The sequence below is a fragment of the Schistocerca piceifrons genome, chromosome 1, assembly GCF_021461385.2.
Source record: "Schistocerca piceifrons isolate TAMUIC-IGC-003096 chromosome 1, iqSchPice1.1, whole genome shotgun sequence".
NCBI classification, from domain to species: Eukaryota; Metazoa; Arthropoda; class Insecta; order Orthoptera; family Acrididae; genus Schistocerca; species Schistocerca piceifrons.
In genome coordinates, this window is record NC_060138.1 from 642,273,105 (window position 1) to 642,295,326 (window position 22,222).

Genomic DNA, 22,222 nt, shown 5'->3' on the forward strand with positions numbered 1-22,222 from the left:
TACTGTTTCTATTTGTTGTTTGCAAAGTCTGCATTTATCTGTTGTGGTATTGGGATCTTTAATAATATGCTTGCTGTAATATCTGGTGTTTATTGTTTGATCCTGTACTGCAATCATGAATCCTTCCATCTCACTGTATATATTGCCTTTTCTTAGCCATGTGTTGGATGCGTCTTGATCGATGTGTGGCTGTGTTAGATGATACAGGTGCTTGCCATGTAGTGTTTTCTTTTTCCAATTTACTTTCCTCATATCTGTTGATGTTATGTGATCTAAAGGGTTGTAGAAGTGGTTATGAAATTGCAGTGGTGTAGCCGATGTATTTATATGAGTGATTGCTTTGTGTATTTTGCTAGTTTCTGCTCGTTCTAGAAAGAATTTTCTTAAATTGTCTACCTGTCCATAATGTAGGTTTTTTATGTTGATAAATCCCCTTCCTCCTTCCTTTCTGCTTAATGTGAGTCTTTCAGTTGCTGAATGTATGTGATGTATTCTATATTTGTGGCATTGTGATCGTGTAAGTGTACTGAGTGCTTCTAGGTCTGTGTTACTCCATTTCACTACTCCAAATGAGTAGGTCAATACTGGTATAGCATAAGTATTTATAGCTTTTGTCTTGTTTCTTGCTGTCAATTCTGTTTTCAGTATTTTTGTTAGTCTTTGTCTATATTTTTCTTTTAGTTCTTCTTTAATATTTGTATTATCTATTCCTATTTTTTGTCTGTATCCTAGATATTTATAGGCATCTGTTTTTTCCATCGCTTCTATGCAGTCGCTGTGGTTATCCAATATGTAATCTTCTTGTTTAGTGTGTTTTCCCTTGGCTATGCTATTTTTCTTACATTTGTCTGTTCCAAAAGCCATATTTATATCATTGCTGAATACTTCTGTTATCTTTAGTAATTGGTTGAGTTGTTGATTTGTTGCTGCCGGTAGTTTGAGATCATCCATGTATAGCACATGTGTGATTTTGTGTGGGTATGTTCCAGTAATATTGTATCCATAATTTGTATTATTTAGCATGTTGGATAGTGGGTTCAGAGCAAGGCAGAACCAGAAAGGACTTAATGAGTCTCCTTGGTATATTTCACACTTAATCTGTATTGGCTGTGATGTGATATTATTTGAATTTGTTTGGATATTAAGTGTGGTTTTTCAATTTTTCATTACTATGTTTAGGAACTGTATCAATTTAGGATCTACTTTGTATATTTCCAATATTTGTAGTAACCATGAGTGGGGTACACTATCAAAAGTTTTTTGGTAATCAATGTATGCATAGTGTAGCGACCTTTGTTTAGTTTTAGCTTGATATGTCACCTCTGCATCTATTAGCAGTTGCTCTTTACATCCTCGTGCTCCTTTGCAACAGCCTTTTTGTTCTTCATTTATAATTTTGTTCTGTGTTGTATGTGTCATTAATTTCTGTGTAATGACTGAAGTTAATATTTCGTATATTGTTGGTGGGCATGTTATTGGGCAATATTTAGCTGGGTTTGCTGTGTCTGCTTGATCTTTAGGTTTCAGATAAGTTATTCCATGTGTAAGTGTATCAGGGAATGTGTATGGGTCTGCAATGTAACTGTTAAATAATTTATATCTAAAAACAAAGATGATGTGACTTACGAAACGAAAGCACTGGCAGGTCGATAGACACACAAACAAACACAAACATACACACAAAATTCAAGCTTTCGCAACAAACTGTTGCCTCATCAGGAAAGAGGGAAGGAGAGGGAAAGACGAAAGGATGCGGGTTTTAAGGGAGAGGGTAAGGAGTCATTCCAATCCCGGGAGCGGAAAGACTTACCTTAGGGGGAGAAAAGGACAGGTATACACTCGCATGCACGCACGCACACACACACACACACACACACACACACACACACACACACACACACACACACACACATCCATCCACACATATACAGACACAAGCAGACATATTTAAAGACAAAGAGTTTGGGCAGAGATGTCAGTCGAGGCGGAAGTGCAGAGGCAAAGATGTTGTTGAATGACAGGTGAGGTATGAGTGGCAGCAACTTGAAATTAGCGGAGATTGAGGCCTGGTGGGTAACGGGAAGAGAGGATATATTGAAGAGCAAGTTCCCATCTCCGGAGTTCGGATAGGTTGGTATTGGTGGGAAGTATCCAGATAACCCAGACGGTGTAACACTGTGCCAAGGTGTGCTGGCCGTGCACCAAGGCATGTTTAGCCACAGGGTGACCCTCATTACCAACAAACACTGTCTGCCTGTGTCCATTCATGCAAATGGACAGTTTGTTGCTGGTCATTCCCACATAGAATGCATCACAGTGTAGACAGGTCAGTTGGTAAATCACGTGGGTGCTTTCACACGTGGCTCTGCCTTTGATCGTGTACACCTTCCGGGTTACAGGACTGGAGTAGGTGGTGGTGGGAGGGTGCATGGGACAGGTTTTAGACTGGGGGCGGTTACAAGGATAGGAGCCAGAGGGTAGAGAAGGTGGTTTGGGGATTTCATAGGGATGAACTAACAGGTTACGAAGGTTAGGTGGACGGCGGAAAGACACTCTTGGTGGAGTGGGGAGGATTTCATGAAGGATGGATCTCATTTCAGGGCAGGATTTGAGGAAGTCGTATCCCTGCTGGAGAGCCACATTCAGAGTCTGGTCCAGTCCCGGAAAGTATCCTGTCACAAGTGGGGCACTTTTGTGGGTCTTCTGTGGGAGGTTCTGGGGATGAGGAAGTGGCTCTGTTTATTTGCTTCTGTACCAGGTCGGGAGGGTAGTTACGGGATGCGAAAGCTGTTGTCAGGTTGTTGGTGTAATGGTTCAGGGATTCCGGACTGGAGCAGATTCGTTTGCCACGAAGACCTAGGCTGTAGGGAAGGGACCGTTTGATGTGGAATGGGTGGCAGCTGTCATAATGCAGGTACTGTTGCTTGTTGGTGGGTTTGATGTGGACGGACGTGTGAAGCTGGCCATTGGACAGATGGAGATCAACGTCAAGGAAAGTGGCGTGGGATTTGGAGTAGGACCAGGTGAATCTGATGGAACCAAAGGAGTTGAGGTTGGAAAGGAAATTCTGGAGTTCTTCTTCACTGTGAGTCCAGATCATGTAGATGTCATCAATAAATCTGTACCAAACTTTGGGTTGGCAGGCCTGGGTAACCAAGAAGGCTTCCTCTAGGTGACCCATGAATAGGTTGGCGTACGAGGGGGCCATCCTGGTACCCATGGCTGTTCCCTTTAATTGTTGATATGTCTGGCCTTCAAAAGTGAAGAAGTTGTGGGTCAGGATGAAGCTGGCTAAGGTAATGAGGAAAGGGGTTTTAGGTAGAGTGGCAGGTGATCGGCGTGAAAGGAAGTGCTCCATCGCAGCGAGGCCCTGGACGTGCGGAATATTTGTGTATAAGGAATAAATAATTTAGTTATATGTGAATGTGTTGAGGTGAATTTCTTTAGCCAGAAATTTGCTATTTTATCTTTCCCAGGGGCTTTCCAATTGTGAGTAGAATTAATTGCTTGGGTGACTTCATGTTGCAAAATTATCACTTCAGGCACTTGTGGTATCATCTTGTATGTATCTGTTTCTGCTTGTATCCACCATGCATGCCTGTTATGTTGTACCGGGTTTGACCATATGTTGCTCCAGAAGTGTTCCATGTCTGTTATGTTTGGTGGATTGTCTATTTTAATGTGTGTGTTATCTATTGTCTGGTAAAATTTATTTTGGTTTGTGTTGAATGTTTGGTTTTGTTTCCTTCTATTTTCACTTTTTTTGTATCTTCTAAGTCGTTTGGCCAATGCTTGTAATTTATGCTTCTTTTCATCTAATTGCTCTATCACTTCTTGTTGTGAGATTTTACCTAATCTTTTTTATTTTTTTTCTGGCATTTCATTTCTTATAAATTGTGTTAGCTGTCCAATGTCTTTTCTCAGTTTTTATTATTTCTTTTCTCAGTGATTATTATTGTTATTATTATTATTATTCCATTTTAGTGTAAGCCTGTCAATTTGATACCAGTTTGACAGCTTGCATGTCAATTTTATTGGTTTTCTGTCTGGCCTCGTGAAACCAAGCATGTGGCACTACTGCATAGTGACTTGGATGTCAAGCATCCACAGCTAATGGACCATGTCTAGTGTTGCTGCCTCTGCCTCACGGGGTTCTGGATTCGATTCCTGATCATGTCAGAGATTTACTCTGCCCAGGCACTGTCAATTTGATACCAGTTTGACAGCTTGCATGTCAATTTTATTGGTTTTCTGTCTGGCCTCGTGAAACCGAGCATGTGGCATTACTGCATAGTGACTTGGATGTCAAGCATCCACAGCTAATGGACCATGTCTAGTGTTGCTGCCTCTGCCTCATGGGGTTCTGGATTCGATTTCTGATCATGTCAGAGATTTACTCTGCCCAGGCACTGACTGTTTGTGTTGTCCTAACCATTTCAACATCATTCAGGAAAGTGGAGAGGCTGAACAGTGAAATGATTGGGAATTTGTTTGGGCACTGATAACTGTGCAATTGAGTGCCACACAAACCAAATATCATCATCATCATCATCATCACAATGTGTCAAGCATAATCCAAAAGTGCAGTTAAGCCAGTCTGCTTCATCCATCTCCTTAATAGCTTGTGTGTCTGTTTTTGGAATGATATACATCACTGGTTCCATTTATCATGGACCCAACAGTTTTTTGGTAGATTTGTGGAGGTATATCACACTAGATGTCTATGCACAGGACATGTAATTTGTGGAAATAACGGGCCACTGAATTGCATACATGGTGGTGGTGCCTGATACTGACTCACATGGGTTCCATAGGATTTATATCAGGTGAATTTCACCACCAAGACATCAGCGTGAGCTTACTATAATGCTCCTCAAACCTCTGTAGCATGGTTCTGTCTCCGAGACATGGACAGTTATACTGCTGAAAGATGACATCATTGTTGGGGAAGACATCAAGCATGAAAGGGTGCTGGTAGTTCGCAGCTGTAAGCATGTCTTCAATTACTACCACAGATTCCATGCAAGCAGAAGAGGATGTCTCCAATAGCATAATACTGCTCCCACCAACTTTCGTCCATGGCACGCTGCATGTTTCGAGTCATCATTCACCTTGATGAAAGTGTGTGTGGAGACAATCAGCGACCTAGTGTAGCAAAAATGTGATTCATCCAAAGAACTGACACATTTCCATGGATCGATGGTAAAGTCCTGATGGTCCCGTGTCCACTGCAATTGTAATTGGCAATATCATTGAGTCAACTTGTGAACACGTAGTGATGGTCTACAGTGGAACTCCATGTTCAGCAATGTATGATGAACGGTGTGCTCCAAAATACTTGTGCAAGCACCAGCATTTGCTCTTTCGGCAGAGGTGCCACAGATCACCATCTGTACTAATTTACAGAGCCGACAAGCTTCTGAACCACACATTCTGTGAAGAGTTATGGACATCCAACATTTAGCATCTAGTGGTAGTTCCACAATCATTCTACTTCTTCTGTAGATGCTCATGATAGTAGCATTTGAACATTCTTCCAGCTCTGCCTTTTCTGAGATACTTGTTCACAGGCTCTGCTTAATAATAATTTGCCCTTTGCGAAAGACATTTATCTCAATGGATTTTCTCATGTTGTTGTTGTTGTTGTTGTTGTTGTTGTGGTCTTCAGTCCTGAGACTGGTTTGATGCAGCTCTCCATGCTAATCTATCCTGTGCAAGATCCTTCATCTCCCAGTACCTACTGCAACCTACATCCTTCTGAATCTGCTTAGTGTATTCATCTCTTGGTCTCCCTCTACGATTTTTACCCTCCACACTGCCGTCCAATGCTAAATTTGTGATCCCTTGATGCCTCAGGACATAGCCTACCAACCGATCCCTTCTTCTAGTTAAGTTGTGCCACAAACTTCTCTTCTCCCCAATCCTATTCAATACTTCCTCATTAGTTACGTGATCTACCCACCTAATCTTCAACATTCTTCTGTAGCACCACATTTCAAAAGCTTCTATTCTCTTCTTGTCCAAACTATTTATTGTCCATGTTTCACTTCCATACATGGCTACACTCCATACAAATACTTTCAGAAACGACTTACTGACACTTAAATCTATACTCGATGTTAACAAATTTCTCTTCTCCAGAAACACTTTCCTTGCCATTGCCAGTCTACATTTTATATCCTCTCTACTTCGACCATCATCAGTTATTTTGCTCCCCAAATAGCAAAACTCCTTTACTACTTCAAGTGTCTCATTTCCTAATCTAATTCCCTCAGCATCACCCGACTTAATTCAACTACATTCCATTATCCTCGTTTCAAGACACTGTCCATTCCGTTCAACTGCCCTTCCAAGTCCTTTGCTGTCTCTGACAGAATTACAATGTCGTCGGCGAACCTCAAAGTTTTTATTTCTTCTCCCTGGATTTTAATACCTTCTCCAAATTTTTCTTTTGTTTCCTTTACTGCTTTCTCAATATACAGATTGAATAACATCGGGGAGAGGCTACAACCCTGTCTTACTCCCTTCCCAACCACTGCTTCCCTTTCATGTCCCTCAACTCTTATAACTGCCATCTGGTTTCTGTACAAATTGTAAATGGCCTTTCGCTCCCTGTATTTTACCCCTGCCACCTTCAGAATTTGAAAGAGAGTATTCCAGTCAACATTGTCAAAAGCTTTCTCTAAGTCTACAAATGCTAGAATGTAGGTTTGCCTTTCCTTAATCTTCCTTCTAAGATAAGTCGTAAGGTCAGTATTGCCTCACGTGTTCCAACATTTCTACGGAATCCAAACTGATGTTCCCCGAGGTCGGCTTCTACCAGTGTTCCATTCATCTGTAAATAATTCGCCTTAGTATTTTGCAGCTGTGACTTATTAAACTGATAGTTCGGTAATTTTCACATCTGTCAACACCTGCTTTCTTTGGGATTGGAATTATTATATTCTTCTTGAAGTCTGAGGGTATTTCGCCTGTCTCGTACATCTTGCTCACCAGATGGTAGAGTTTTGTCAGGACTGGCTCTCCCAGGGCCATCAGTAGTTCTAATGGGATGTTGTCTACTCCCGGGGCCTTGTTTCGACTCAGGTCTTTCAGTGCTCTTCACGCAGTATCGTATCTCCCATTTCATCCTCATCTACATCCACTTCCATTTCCATAATATTGTCCTCAAGTACATCGCCCTTGTATAGACACTCTATATACTCCTTCCACCTTTCTGCTTTCCCCTCTTTGCTTAGAACTGGGTTTCCATCTGAGCTATTGATATTCATACAAGTGGCTCTCTTTTCTCCAAAGGTCTCTTTAATTTTCCTGTAGGCTGTATCTATCTTACCCCTAGTGAGATAAGCCTCTACATCCTTACATTTGTCCTCTAGCCATGCCTGCTTAGCCATTTTGCACTTCCTGTCGATCTCATTTTTAAGACGTTTGTATTCCTTTTTGCCTGCTTCATTTACAGCATTTTTATATTTTCTCCTTTCATCAATTAAATTCAATATTTTTTCTGTTACCCAAGGATTTCTACTAGCCCTTGTCTTTTTACCTACTTGATCCTCTGCCGCCTTCACTACTTCATCGAGGGATGAAGTAGTGAAGGCGGCAGAGGATCAAGTACCCATTCTTCTTCTACTGTATTTCTTTCCCCCATTCCTGTCAATTGTTCTGTTATGCTCTCCATGAAACTCTGTATAACCTCTGGTTTAGTCAGTTGATGCAGGTCTCATTTCCTTAAATTCCCACCTTTTTGCAGTTTCTTCAATTTTAATCTACAGGTCATAAGCAATAGATTGTTGTCAGACTCCACATCTGCCCCTGGAAATGTCCTACAATTTGAAACCTGGTTCCTAAATCTCTGTCTTACCATTATATAATCTATCTGATAAGTTTTAGTATCTCTAGGATTCTTCCATGTATACAATCTTCTTTTATGATTCTTGAACCAAGTGTTAGCTGTGATTAAGTTGTGCTCTGTGCAAAATTCTACCAGACGGCTTCCTTTTTCATTTCTTAGCCCCAATCCATATTCACCTACTATGCTTCCTTCTCTCCCTTTTCCTACTGTCGAATTCCAGTCACCCATGACTATTAAATTTTCGTCTTCCTTCACTACCTGAATAATTTCTTTTATCTCATCATACATTTCATCAATTTCTTCGTCATCTGCAGAGCTAGTTGGTATATAAACTTGTACTACTGTAGTAGGCGTGGGCTTCGTGTCTATCTTGGCCACAATAATGCGTTCACTATGCTGTTCGTAGTAGCTTACCCGCACTCCCATATTTTTATTCATTATTAAACCTACTCCTGCATTACCCCTATTTGATTTTGTATTTATAACCCTGTATTCACCTGACCAGAAGTCTTGTTCCTCCTGCCACCGAACTTCACTAATTCCCACTATATCTAACTTTAACCTATCCATTCCCCTTTTTAAATTTTCTAACCTACCTGCCCGATTAAGGGATCTGACATTCCACGCTCCGATCCGTAGCATGCCAGTTTTCTTTCTCCTGATAACGACGTTCTCCTGAGTAGTCCCCGCCCGGAGATCCGAATGGGGGACTATTTTACCTCCAGAATATTTTACCTAAGAGGAGGCCATCATCATTTAACCATACAGTAAAGCTGCATGCCCTAGGGAAAAATTACGGCTGTAGTTTCCCCTTGCTTTCAGCAGTTCGCAGTACCACAACAGCAAGGCCGTTTTGGTTAATGTTACAAGGCCAGATCAATCAATCATCCAGACTGTTGCCCCTTCAACTACTGAAAAGGCTGCTGCCCCTCTTCAGGAACCACACGTTTGTTTGGCCTCTCAACAGATACCCCTCCGTTGTGGTTGCACCTACGGTACGGCTATCTGTATCGTTGAGGCACACAAGCCTCCCCACAAACGGCAAGGTCCATGGTTCATTTGAAGTCCATATCTTCACTAAGATGATCCCCCACCTGCGTCTGCTCCGCTTACATACTTTTGTTACTGCTTCATGTGCCCGCAATACCACCAGGCGGCATACAGCATCGCAGTAGGTAGTGGTCATAATGTTTTGGCTTATCTGTGTACTCTGTCATATTGATTTTTATTTAACTCTTTTTTTTCCCTTGCTGATATGTTGGAGTTTATTGTAAATAATATGTACTAATTCACTGTTACACATTTATTTGTTTGTTTGCAGGACTTATATACCTACCAGACTTGACAAAGTCTGGTGTAGTTGCCAATGTATAGTCCAGGCTTCTGCTTGACCATGAACATAACAGTGTAATTAACTGTCTCTTCTCTGTCAGTCATTTGACTTCCCTTCTGTTTTTATGTTCCGCTTATTTATGCAGTGCTTGAAAAACTAGTCCACTGACAGTCTTAAAAATTAACTTATAAAAGTGATATAGCAGACATGTTGATATTTTATCAGTATTTTAGAATATTTTGAATTGTAATTTATAAATTATGATTAAGCTAGACATTTAACTAAGTGACGAGGACAATTGAAAATCACAAATATGCATTGTCAAGCCAAATTTCCCTAGGCACAACAAAGTAAAGTATTATCTGTGATTCTTTTTGTCAGAATATAATTTCTGTTCAGAAACAGTTACTGACTTAAATGTTCTAATAAGTGTCATTTGAGTGAACACGATATTCCTATCAGAACATGTTCTAGGTTGTTTGTGGTTGGATGTTTTAACTATAAAGACAAATGGGCTTGAAAAGGTTGTTCTGGGATTCAACTCAATTAAACAGAGTGACATTGTACCAGAGTTACAATCATGTGTGTACGTTTGTGATGATGTAATATTACGTGTTGGGACATTTGGCTAGAAGAGAGAGATAAAATATATGATTATTGAAAGTAACCAATGGTTGCAAATATAGCCACATTATAATTTAAAACATATGATTAGATTCATGTAGGTTGTCACAAAACATTACAGTCAAAATGATACAGTTAGCAGAGGATTCTAAACTGAGAGATAAGAAACCAGGCATCAGACTGGGACTGCAAAGTTGAGGAACCCATCTATCTAGAAGAATTTGAGGTATATCTCGTGCCACCAAGGGCCTACAAAGACCCATACCAGTAGCCTGTTCTTGTACCCTGACTGGCATAAGGTGATATCACCATAGATGCCAACCACTACCAATGTCTTGCACACTGTAGAAAAGTCAACCATCCATCTGTGAAGTGTCCACTTTGAGTTTACTATCCATATTGAATAATGTGAACATTATGGGAACAAACAATGAAAAATCCAGTATAGATAATGACAGTATTATGAAAATGATAGAGTGCTACCCACCATATAGCAGAGATGTTGAGTCGCAGACAGGCACAACATAAAGACTGCTAAACAAATAAGATTTCGGCCAACAGGCCTACTTCTGAATTGGACGACATGCAACAAATGTGGTGGTGGGAGGGTGTATGGAATAGGTCTTGCATCTAGGCCTATTGCAGGGCTATGAGCCATGAGGCAAGGGGTTGGGAGCAGGGGTGGAGTAGCAATGGATCCTCATCCATCCCTATATAGCTCATATGTTCATAGGATGTTGTGTAGGTTCAGCAAGTGGTGGAATACCACTGTGGGAGGGGTGGGAAGGTTAGTGGATAGGACATTTCTCATTTCAGGGCATGATGAGAGGTAGACAAAACCCTGTTGGAGAATGTAATTCAGTTGCTACACTCCTGGGTGGTACTGAGTCACGAGGGGAATGCTCCTCTATGGCTGGACGGTGGGACTTTGGGAGGTGGTGGTGACTGGAATGATAAGGCCCGGGAGATCTATTTTTGTACAAGATTGGGAGGGTAATTTCAGTCTGTGAAGGCCTCTGTGAGACCTTCGGTGTATTTCGAGAGGAACTGCTCGTCACTACAGATGTGACTGTCACAGGTAGCTAAGCTGGTATGGAAAGGACTTCTTGGTATGGAATGGTTGGCAGCTATTGAAGTGGGAGTACTGCTGGTGATTTGTAGGTCTGATGTGGACAGAGGTACTGATGTAGCCATTTTTGAGGTGGAGGTCAACATCGAGGAAGGTGGCTTGTTGGGTTGAGTAGGACCAGGTGAAGTGAAATGGGGAGAAAGTGTTGAGGTTCTGGAGGAATATGGATAGGGTGTCCTCACCCTCGATCCAGATCATGAAGATGTTATGAGTGAATCTGCATCAGGTGAGAGATTAGCAGTACTGAGCAATTAGGAAGTATTCATCTATATGGTCGATGAATGGATAGGCATATGATTTGTTATGTGAGTGCCTGTTGCTGTACCCCGAATTTGTTTGTAGGTGGTGCTTTGAAAGGAAAAGTAATTGTGGGTGAGGATATAGTTGGTGGTGGTGACTGGGAAGGAGTTTGTAGGTTTGGAATCTATTGGGCATTGGGAAATGTAGCATTCAATAATGGCAAAGCCATGACCATTAGGGATGTTATTGTAAATCTGTGTTGCATCAATAGTGATGAGTAAGGCACTGTGTGGTAAAGGAAGAGGAACTGTGGAGGGTTAGTGGAGGAAATGGTAGAGGGTCTGGAATGGCCCTAAGGGTTTGAAGAGAGACTGGAGATCATGCTGGATTTCCTGGAATGGGGTCACTGTGGCAGGGTTTATAGGTGGATGAATCTGACAACTGGCAGAGTCCTTCTGCCAGGTGATCCTTGTGATTCAAAACAACATTGGTGGTGCGATTGTCAGCAGGTAGAATTATAAGGTCAGTATCAATTTTTTAGGTGGTGAATTGAGAATATTTTTACAGATGTAAGGTTAGCTTTCATGTTGAGAGATTTGGGGAGTGATCTTGAAGCAAGGCTCAGGATCAAGAAATTCTTAAAAGTTGACAGGAGGTGATTTGGGGGAAGTGGGGGTGGGTCGCTGTTGGATGGAAGAGTGAATTGAGACGGGCAGGGTTGAACATTGGTCTTCAATTGAGTCTGGTAGGGTGGGTTGCGAAAATATGTTTCTACTGTAGGGACTGGGAGAAGGAGAGAATGCCTTCACAAGTCCAGCATGAGTGAATTTAGGAGTGGGGCAAAAGTTAAGACCTTTGAAAAAGACTGATTCTTCTGTGGTACTAAGGTTCATGAGTGTTCTTCAGGTCTGGTTAGCTTCTGGATTCTGTATGGTGGTGGTGAGAGAGTTTTTGAGGTTGGGATGAATGTAATATGTCTGCGGAACAGAGTTTGTGTGCTATGGAAGGATGTGGGGCAGGTTTGGAGGCTGTTGTAGTGCTGGTGGATCATGGTAGTCCAAGGCAGGAGTAGGAAGTGAACAGATTGGAAGTGGCATTGTGCATGCTGCTTTAGTTCCTGGAGGGCAATAGTTTCAATGTGTGAGATGGGATTACATCTTTCCACCACCAACTATTCCACTCTGGTCACAGGCATCAACCTATCTTATCAAAGGCAGGGCTACCTGTGAAACTAGTCATGTGATCTACAGTCTAAGCTGCAACCACTGTGCTGTGTTCTACGTGGGCGTGACAACCAGCAGGTTGTCTGTCCGCATGAATAGCCACTGAAACACTGTGGCCAAGAAACTGCTGGACCACCCAATTGCTGAGCACGCTGCCCAACACAACATTCTTCATTTCAATGACTACTTCACAGCCTGTACCACTGGATCCTTCCTACAAACACCAGCTTTTCTGAAACCTGCAGGTGGTATCAATCCCTGCAATATATCCTACATTCCCTTAGTCCTCCTGGACCCAACCTTTGTCAGTAACTGTCCTTCACCCACCTATCCATTTCCCTGTTCCCACTTTATCACTACACAGACCTATATTCCAGCAACACATCCACAGTTCTTTACTTCTCTCCTGTTCTGCCCTCCCTTCCCCTTCCTCCTGCCCTGCATGCAGCTCATGGTCTAGTGGCTTGCATTGCTGTCTCTGGATCACGGGGTCCCGGTTTTGATTCTCGGCCGGGTTGGGGATATTCTCTGCCCTGGGACTGTGTGTTTGTGTTGTCAGCATCATCATCATTCCCCTGCCCTGCATCTAACCTCCCGAATACACCAGCTGCCCTGCCCTCTTCTCACCTCATCCCTGTATGCTCCCACAAGCAGCACTTTACCATCCCCCAACCCTACCCTGCTATCCCATCCTTCTCACCCTGGCCTCGTCCTTACCCCCACCACCCAGATTGCTTCTTCTATCATGTGATGTTGCTCACAGCTGACAATCTACAATCTGGTCTCAGTAACCAGACAATGGTCATGTATGTGTGAGTTGTGTTTGCAAGAATGTGTGTATCTATGTTGCCTAATTTACAAGGCCTTTTGGCCAAAAGTTTACTTGTTTAGCAGTTTTTTGTTGTTGTGCCTGTCTGTTATTCATCATCTCTGCTGTACAGTGAGTTGCAAGCTATCCTTTTCACAATGTTGACGTTACAGGAACATACAAACATGCATTTAATGTATAGTGCAGAAGGGTGTAGTGCTTGCAAGACCAAATAAATGTGTAGAAAAGAGTCATGGACATCCTAATTGAAATAAATTTGTCCCTGTAGAGAGAAGCTTAAAAGACGTTGCAGTTTTAGTCACAGAGAGCTTAGCTTAGATCTTAACAAAGAAGTTTGGCAGTATCCTAGCTGTGCCGAGCAGTCTACGGTGCTGCAGTCATGGTCTGTGCGGCTAGTCCCGGCGGAGGTTCGAGTCCTCCCTCGGGCATGGGTGTGTGTGTTTGTCCTTAGGATAATTTGGGTTAAGTAGTGTGTAAGCTTAGGGACTGATGACCTTAGCAGTTAAGCCCCAGAAGATTTCACACACATTTGAACATTTTTTATCCTAGGTGCCTGTCTCATGGACTGTGTAAAGGACAGTAGGAGACTTTGTATAGGTGCTGCTACTGTGATGCACACATTAATGTTGTTGGTTGTCACATTAGTTTTTGCTTTATGGTTTTGGGTTGTTTGTTACAAAATACCATATATTGATTTCCAACCATTAGTTCCTTGTCTCAAAGTACTCAGTACGGAATCCTGTAAGACTGTGTAATTTTCGTCTTAAATGTTTGGTTTTCATCCTAAATGTTTAACACATGAGAGATAATTAGAGTGGTAGAACAATGCTTTATTTATTACTACTACATTCACAAAAATGTAGTTGCTTCAGTTACATTTATTTTCTTTAAAATAATTCTTTAAATTTTTACATCTGCAGAAATATTAACACCATAAGAAGAAGAAGAAGAAGAACAACTACTACTACTACTACTACTACTACTACTACTAAAACTCTTAATACTGAAATTACAGATTAGAGGAAGTGTCAAACATCTGTAGCTAACACGCACAAGCAGGTCAATTGGAACAATGTATAAAATTTTCACTTGGATTAAGCCTGAATACTGCAGTCCTTTGAAGATAATGTACATTTTGGCATCACTGACTGAGAAATTTATGTTAAAGCTTTTAAGGTACTGATAGCATCTCAGTCTTGATTCTTCCAAGCCATTATATTGACATACTCCCAGGAACTGGTCGCAACTATGGAACACTTTCAGATTCATTACTTTAAAGTCACCAATCCCCATACTTATCATCATACATTTTGGTGATGTGACTGTTCCTAGATGTTGCTGTGGTCTGTGGAAGCATTCTCCAGTATACTGGTGCTTGAAAGACAATACTGAGTGGTGCCTTGTTTATGTTTATGTTTACATACGTTGATGGTGTCCTTGGCACTGAGGGCCCTTGGCACTGAGGGCAAGCAGTTGTGCCACCGACAGCTGTGACATGGTTATCTGACCTTTGTGTATGAGGATACCACTAGTGTATCCAAACATGAACGCAAACAAGGCACCACTTTTTGTGATAGATTGAAATGCAACATGTTGGTTACTTATATGAAATTCAAATGAGAACTCCATCTTTAACTCAGTTTTCATCAAATACAAAATTTATGTTTGAACCTGCCAAGTACGTTTCTTCCAGCCAAACTAAGCAGTCTTGCATAAAACTCATCTCAGATCCATTTCACAGCTGATTGTATGTGTGAGAATGTGTATAATTTATGAGGGAAAGCGCTGATGCATGAAAGCTAGTGTGAGTGATGTTTTCTGTTGTGTGATTCTGTGCTCAACATCTTGATCTGCTATAAGTGAGTGGTTGCCTTTCCCTTATTTTATGGTACTGCTCCATCCAGGAATTGCTATTATTGTTAAAAAGTATTTAATATTAATCTTTAACATAATTTATTTACAAAAAAATTTGAATTTTAATATGACTATTTGAAAATGTTAGTACATTAAAAAACAAATTAATATTAATTGTCATTTACTTTTTGAGAATAAAATTTAAGAAAATAATGAGTTGAATGTGATAGAACAACACAAATTTATAAATCATGCAAAATCTCACATTTAAAAGATATAAATAAGCAAGCTAACAGCACACAATTTGAAAATTACATTGGACAGACAGATACTGTATTGTGAAAATGAATGAATAGTCAGATAACCGCACCTCAAAGCCTTGAACTGAACATACTGATATCCCTGAAAGTATACAATACCATAGAACATTTAACATCTTTGACAATGCCAAAAAGCCTATGTTTTATGTGATGAGAACTTGCTTGGTAGTTGAATCCTGAAGACACCACAGATGGAGTAACATATGCAGCCTCTTCTGCTTAAAACCATTAGCTTTAATAAATGTAGAAGCATTCTGTTGAAATATGTGAAGCAGTGTTTAAAGATACATCTTGGATTATATGCTTTTTTTGCATTGGATTAAGTTAAATGGCAAATTCGGTTATGTTAAGTATTTAACAGAGTGACGCCAATAAAGATCAGAACTAGTTCTGATTGGCTGATATTTGGTTACATCTTGTTCTCTGTAGATGATTCAGAATAATTCATTCCATTGGCTGTTGGAAGTGTCTTTGTAGAAAAGTTAATCTTCTATAATGACGTGAAAAAAGGGGTTATTCTTCTATATTAATATAAAGGGAAAGTAGAGAAACTGAAAATAACGAAAACATCAATTACTAAAATCTTAAGATTTGCAGTCATCTTTGTTCTGTTATTACTCATAATGCTTTCATTCAGTAAGTACACTTTTTCTGCCTACTTTAACTGCAGCTTTCATTATAAGAACACTAATTTTGCTTAGGAATTTTAGTTTGTATCACAAAAGATTGCTTATTTTATATTACATTTTATATTACTAGGCAGCAAAAATTTGAAATTTAAATTGAAGAGGAGTGAAACGGCATTAGTGTTAAATATGTGTCCTTCCCAGACTATGTATGTAAATGCCAATAAACATGTGAAGATCGTAATATGGTCATACAATAAATTGCATCAGCAATGTTTGCCAGCTTATTTCTATATACTACTGTTATCTTGTGCTATCCAGTGTTGTTATTGTTTGCTTTGTTGACTTTACAGTTCTGTCACTGATAATGGTGTCATTCCTCCATCTGCTTGCATCAATCGTTGCCTGGATATTCATGATCTTTGTTAGTATTGCTTCAGTTGGTAAGTACTATTATTACTATAGCAATGTAGGTATTTCTAATGACCTTAGAACATATGTTATGTGGTGTCTGGACATTCACATTGTCTATAGGTGTTCATATCCAATATGACTGTTTCAGAAGAATGATATTTGTTATCTGCACACTAGCATAGACTCAGGAAAAACATATAGAGATACAAAGAATTCTGTAATGTTGATTTAATTTCTTTATATAGTTGACACAATTTTCTTTAAAGAGACTGTGGCTACTGCCTTTGATATACAACCTTAATTATAGTTGACAGAGTAATTTACAGAGGTAATTTATAATAGTGGGATTTAAGTGAAGATGTGTATCTGGACTTGATCCACATCCCTCCAGATTCTACTGTATCATGGTATTTACATACCTGTACTAGTAGATCAGAACTTTGATTATCCAACAATTCATCATTATAAGTTCAGTTTCATAAGTGGTGAGCATGTCAGTATGTCCTGGAAAACAGTACTAAGTGCTTTCTCTGAAAACTGCCTGCAACAGGTAGTTTGTAAGCCCACTCAAAATAGAACTATATAAGTGGTGATCAAAAAGTTTCCATTTGAAGGTTGAGAGTCCAGAATTGGGATGACAGTCAGACACTATCACTGTGAGCACTGAGGCAGTAATCCTGCCGATGCACTATTTTGAAGATATCCATTTGGTAAAACATTGTGTCTTGCTGCGTGAAGAAATCCATAGGTGCCTGCTGCATATCCTCGTCCATCAGGAATTGCTGACCCTTCAAGGCCTTTTTTAAGGGCCTGAAAGTATGATAATCACATGGGGAGAATCAGGACTCTATGGTGGTTGCTCAAACATCTGCCCCTCTAGTTGGTGTAACTTCTGCATTATGACATTTGCAATTTGAGAATGGGCATTACCATGAAGCAGGAGCACCCTCTGTCATGCACCATCCCACAATGGTGGTTTTCGAAAGACATGCTGAACAGGGCAGTTGATAAAATTTTCAGATATTGATATTTTTTCCAGAAACTGTATTGGCAATACCAAAATGGCAGTATCAAGTGACGTTATTTTTATTTTGTATTATAGTTTTTTTCACAATTTTTGGTACATATTTTAAGCTGTTAGGGTGAAATTGTAGCAGAAAATAATTTTACTTTCACTGTGCGAATGAGTCTTTCTATTTTTTGAGCTTCCAACAGGTCCAATCTTTCTCTTTGTCTATGTGGTTGTTGTTCATGGTTGTTGTGGGCTTCTGCCTGAAGACTGGTTTGATGCAGCTCTCCATGCTACCCTATCCTGTGCAAGCCTCTTCATCTCTGAGTAACTACTGCAACCTACATCCTTCTGAATCGGCTTGGTGTATTCATCTATTGGTCTCCCTGTACGATTTTTACCCTCCACACATCCCTCCAACACTAATTTGGTGATCCCTTGATGCCTCAGAACATGTCCTGTCAACAGATTCCTTCCTCTAGTCAAGTTGTGCCACAAATTCCTCTTCTCCCCATTTCTATTCAATACCTCCTCATTAGTTATGATCTACCCATCTAATCTTCAGCATTCTTTTGTAGCACTATCTTTTTTGTCTAAATTACTTATCATCCATGTTTCACTTCCACACATTGCTAAAATCCATACAATACTTTAAGAAAAGACTTCCTGACACTTGAATCTATACTCGATGTTAACAAATTTCTCCTCTTCAGAAATGCTTCCCTTGCTGTTGCCAGTTTACAATTTATATCCTCTCTACTTTGACCATAATCAGTTATTTTGCTGCCCAAATAGCAAAACTCATCTACTACTTTAAGTGTCTCATTTCCTAATCGAATTCTCTCAGCATCATCAGATTTAATTCACATGTTGCTTTTGTTGGTATTCATCTTGTAACCTCCTTTCAAGATACTGTCCATTCTGTTCACTGCTCTTCCAGGTCCTTTGCTGCCTCTGACAGAATTACAATGTCGTCAGCAAACCTCAAAGTTTTTATTTCTTCTCTATGGATTTTAAATCCTACTCCAAAATTTTCTTTAGTTTCCTTTACTGCTTGCTCGAAATACAGATTGAATAACATCGGGGATAGGCTACAAGCCTGTTTGACTCCCTTCTCAACCACTGCTGCTCTTTCGTGAACCTCGACCCTTATAAGTGGCATCTGGTTTCTGTACAAATTGTAAATGGTCTCTCACTCCCTATATTTTACCTCTGCCACGTTCACAATTTGAAACAGAATATTCCAGTCAACATTGTCAAAAGCTTTCTTCAAATCTACAAGTGGTATAAAAGTAGGTTTGCCTTTCCTTAACCTGCCTTGTAAGATAAGTTGTACGGTCATTTTTGCATTGCATGTTCCTAGATTTCTCTGGAATTCAAACTGGTCTTCACTGAGGTTGGCTTCTACCAGTTTTTCCATTCGTCTGTAGAGAATTTGTGTTAGTATTTTGCAACCGTCACTTATTAAACTGGTAGTTTGGTAATTTTCACACCTGTCGGCACCTCCTTTCTTTGGAATTTGAAATTGCTATATTCTTCTTGAAGTCTGAGGGTAACTCGCCTGTCTGATACATCTTGCTCACCAGATGGAAGATTTTTGGCATGGCTGGCTTTCCCAAGGCTATCAGTGGTCCTAAAGGAATATCTTAGGTCTTTCAGTGCTCCATCAAATTCTTCATGCAGTATCGTATCTCCCATCTCATCTTCATCTATGTCCTCTTCCATTTCCGTAATACTGCCCTCAAGTACATTTCCCTTGTATAGACCCTCTATATACTCCTTCCACCTTTCTGCTTTCCCTTCTTTGCTTACGACTGGTTTTCCATCTGAGCTCTTGGTATTCATACAGGTGGTTCTCTTTTCTCCAAAGGTGTCTTTAATTTTCCTGTAGGCAGTATCTATCTTACCCCTAGTGACACACACCTCAGTGTGAATGTGAAGAAGTGACACATCAGTTGCATGAAAAAAGCAGTTTTTAGTGCAACTAGTGTGCTATTCTTCGCATCTGGATTCATCAAAAATAGTTGTTGAAAATGATGAACAAAAATCTAAATAACAAGATTGGTCTTCGCAGTGGGCGGTGACTTGTGAGGGGAAATGCTGATGTATTCGGCGCTTGGTTCTATCAATAGAAACTGCAGTGTTTACCTTCACCATGCAGTTTTAACACTACAACTGCTAGGTCACCGGGGTTGGCAGAAATGGGGGAGGGGAGGGGGGGGGGGGGGGGGGGAGAATGGATGTCGACATGAAGTATTCCAGGCAAATCCAATATGTGATGAAACTAATTGATGGACCCATCAGACATCTTTTTTTCTGCCACTTACATGCAGTTACCGTTGTTAGCAAAGTGGTTATTGCCAAGCGTGAATGTGCATTGTTTTCCTTTCAAGTCTCGCTCTAAGGGGTATAGACAGGGTGCTAGTTTGTTGATGTACAGAATATATAATAATAAATCAGCACTTAAATGTACAGCTCGAAACTGGCAGTACAGTTACAGTCTGAAGTCGATATTTTTATTGGCCATTATGTTGATATTTTTTCCATCAATATATGGATACTTTTTCTCGGTATATCGAGAACTGATATTGATACTTTTTAAATATTGATATATCGGATTCCTGGTATTTTTAAAAATATCAACAACCCTAATGCTGCCTCATACACATTCTTCACTCTCCGATGGATGTCTACTAGTGTTTGTCCTTTGGTAGCCAAGAAAAGAATAACAAAATCTTGGTTCTGTTATTTACTGAATGCTGTTGGAAAGGGACGAATACCACACTAGTCGCATGCCTACATGTCAGTGCTTATATACCCTCATCGGAGTCATGCTATGTAGCATATATGCTGCAGTAACGCCCTCAAATGGAAACATTTTGATCATTCTTTATATTTTATCTCATGCCAACAAATACACATGATCTCATGTAGGATGTCCACATTGAAACTGGTATCTGCTATAATGATGCAGTAGTAGCAAAATTTATTACCGAAATACAAAGGGCAACTAAAAGAAGTGGAATGATTTATGTGTCCAGTAAACTAAATAAAGAGGCATTTGTGACATAACTCAAGGGGGAACTTAATATTTTTAGCTGTGGATTGGAGCCCAAGTTAAGAACATTTGATCAAACACTGGATAATACAGTGTGGGATACATATTATAGATGAAATAATGATGATATCCTTACCTGTCCTATCTGGTGGCATGTGGCTCTAATAGATAAGACTGCAGGTTCATTTTCTGATGTATTTAAAATAAGCATTGAATTGTCGTCTCGTGTAACTGCCTTCCCAGATAAGGTCTGCCATGTCTCTCACCATACATACAGTTATTCTGAAATTCTTTAAGGACCTTCAGTTCTTTTGACTCGCACATCTTCTGAACTGGAAAGAATGTAATAAGAATGCTGTACACAATATTATGTTTCAGCACACAATTACTTTTATGACTGCAAATCGCACAAATGCCTGTCCTGTAAGAAGACTGTACTCCGCCAGAAACCAAGAATGGGCATGTGTTTAAAATGACCATAATTAGTTTTATATTATTCTGCAGTGACCAGCAAGTCATGCTGATATTGGCAAGGATTCATATCCCGCACCATCACTTTCCGTGAACTGTTATATAGTCTCCGACTGAAACCAGAGCTAACACAGATTTTCTATTATTTCGTAAGACATATGTTGTAATAGATATGTACACAGTATAACAGTCCTTTGGTTGTGCCTGTCTGCAACTCAACATTTCATCTTTATTCTTCACCATTGCTGTTTCTTCTGTGCAGGCAGTTAAAAATTCATATTTACTTTTAATTATCTACTAAATGATGTAGAGTACATCTTCATAAATTGGATTATATTGCTCTTCTCTTTAAAATGTGGTACCATATTGTACTTAAATGAAATGACGCAATTTCAGAGACTTTACTGGTCTCATTCAGATATAATTTTATGTATATAGACTGAAGCAATGAGTGAAAAGTTGTACTAAGGCTGGGAATCAAACCAGGGTCTTCTGCTTTTTAGGCAAGTGGCTTGTCACTAAGCCACCTTGGCACAGAAGTTCACACAACTGCACAGATTACCCTGGCATGCCTCCCTCCTCCATCCAGTTGATCCAAAGTCTCACTGCCACCCCAGTCTGCTTTAATTTCCCCCTTATAAATGAACGAATTTTCACTCGTCACTTCAGTCTGTATACATAAAATCATAAATGAAAGAGACCAGTAAAATCTCTGAAATTGTGTCATTTCAATTGTAGATGTACCTGCACCTGGGTTTCAGGCTGGATCCCCCATTTTGCATTCTATGCTGAGGTGTTATTCCAGAACATGGAGAGCCTCAGCAATTCTATTCATATGTAAGGGGGAATTTAAAGTAGACTGGAGCGGCAGTGAGAATTTGGATCGCGAAGGGAGGCATGCCAGGGTACTCATGCTGTTGGGCAAACTGCTGTGCCGAGGTGGATTAGTGGCTGACACACCTGCCTACTAAGCAGGAGACGCGGGCTCAGTTCCCCCGACCTTGGTACAAATAAATTTTCACTTGCCACTGCAGCATATATACATAATATCATACATAAATGAGCGGTAACATATTTGTTCAGTACAACATGCTTGACAATTTCTATTAAAAAGATGAATTGTCAACTGAATTGTAACTTTGTTTCTGTAACTTAATGATGATTGATACAATACTCATCTCTCTATGGCATGTGTTGTATCTCTGAACCAGGGTGAGACACTGTGGAATAATTGCCAAAT

General features: G+C 40.1%; 1 protein-coding gene across 1 annotated transcript in view; it reads left to right on the top strand.

Moving 5' to 3' along the window:
- Positions 1–22,222, top strand: part of LOC124805085 (choline transporter-like 1) — a 176,751-nt gene that overhangs the window by 64,571 nt on the left and 89,958 nt on the right. The window contains exon 7 of the mRNA XM_047265526.1: positions 16,384–16,473. Within this exon, the coding sequence (XP_047121482.1) occupies positions 16,384–16,473 (90 nt within the window). The remainder of the gene's footprint in view (positions 1–16,383; positions 16,474–22,222) is intronic.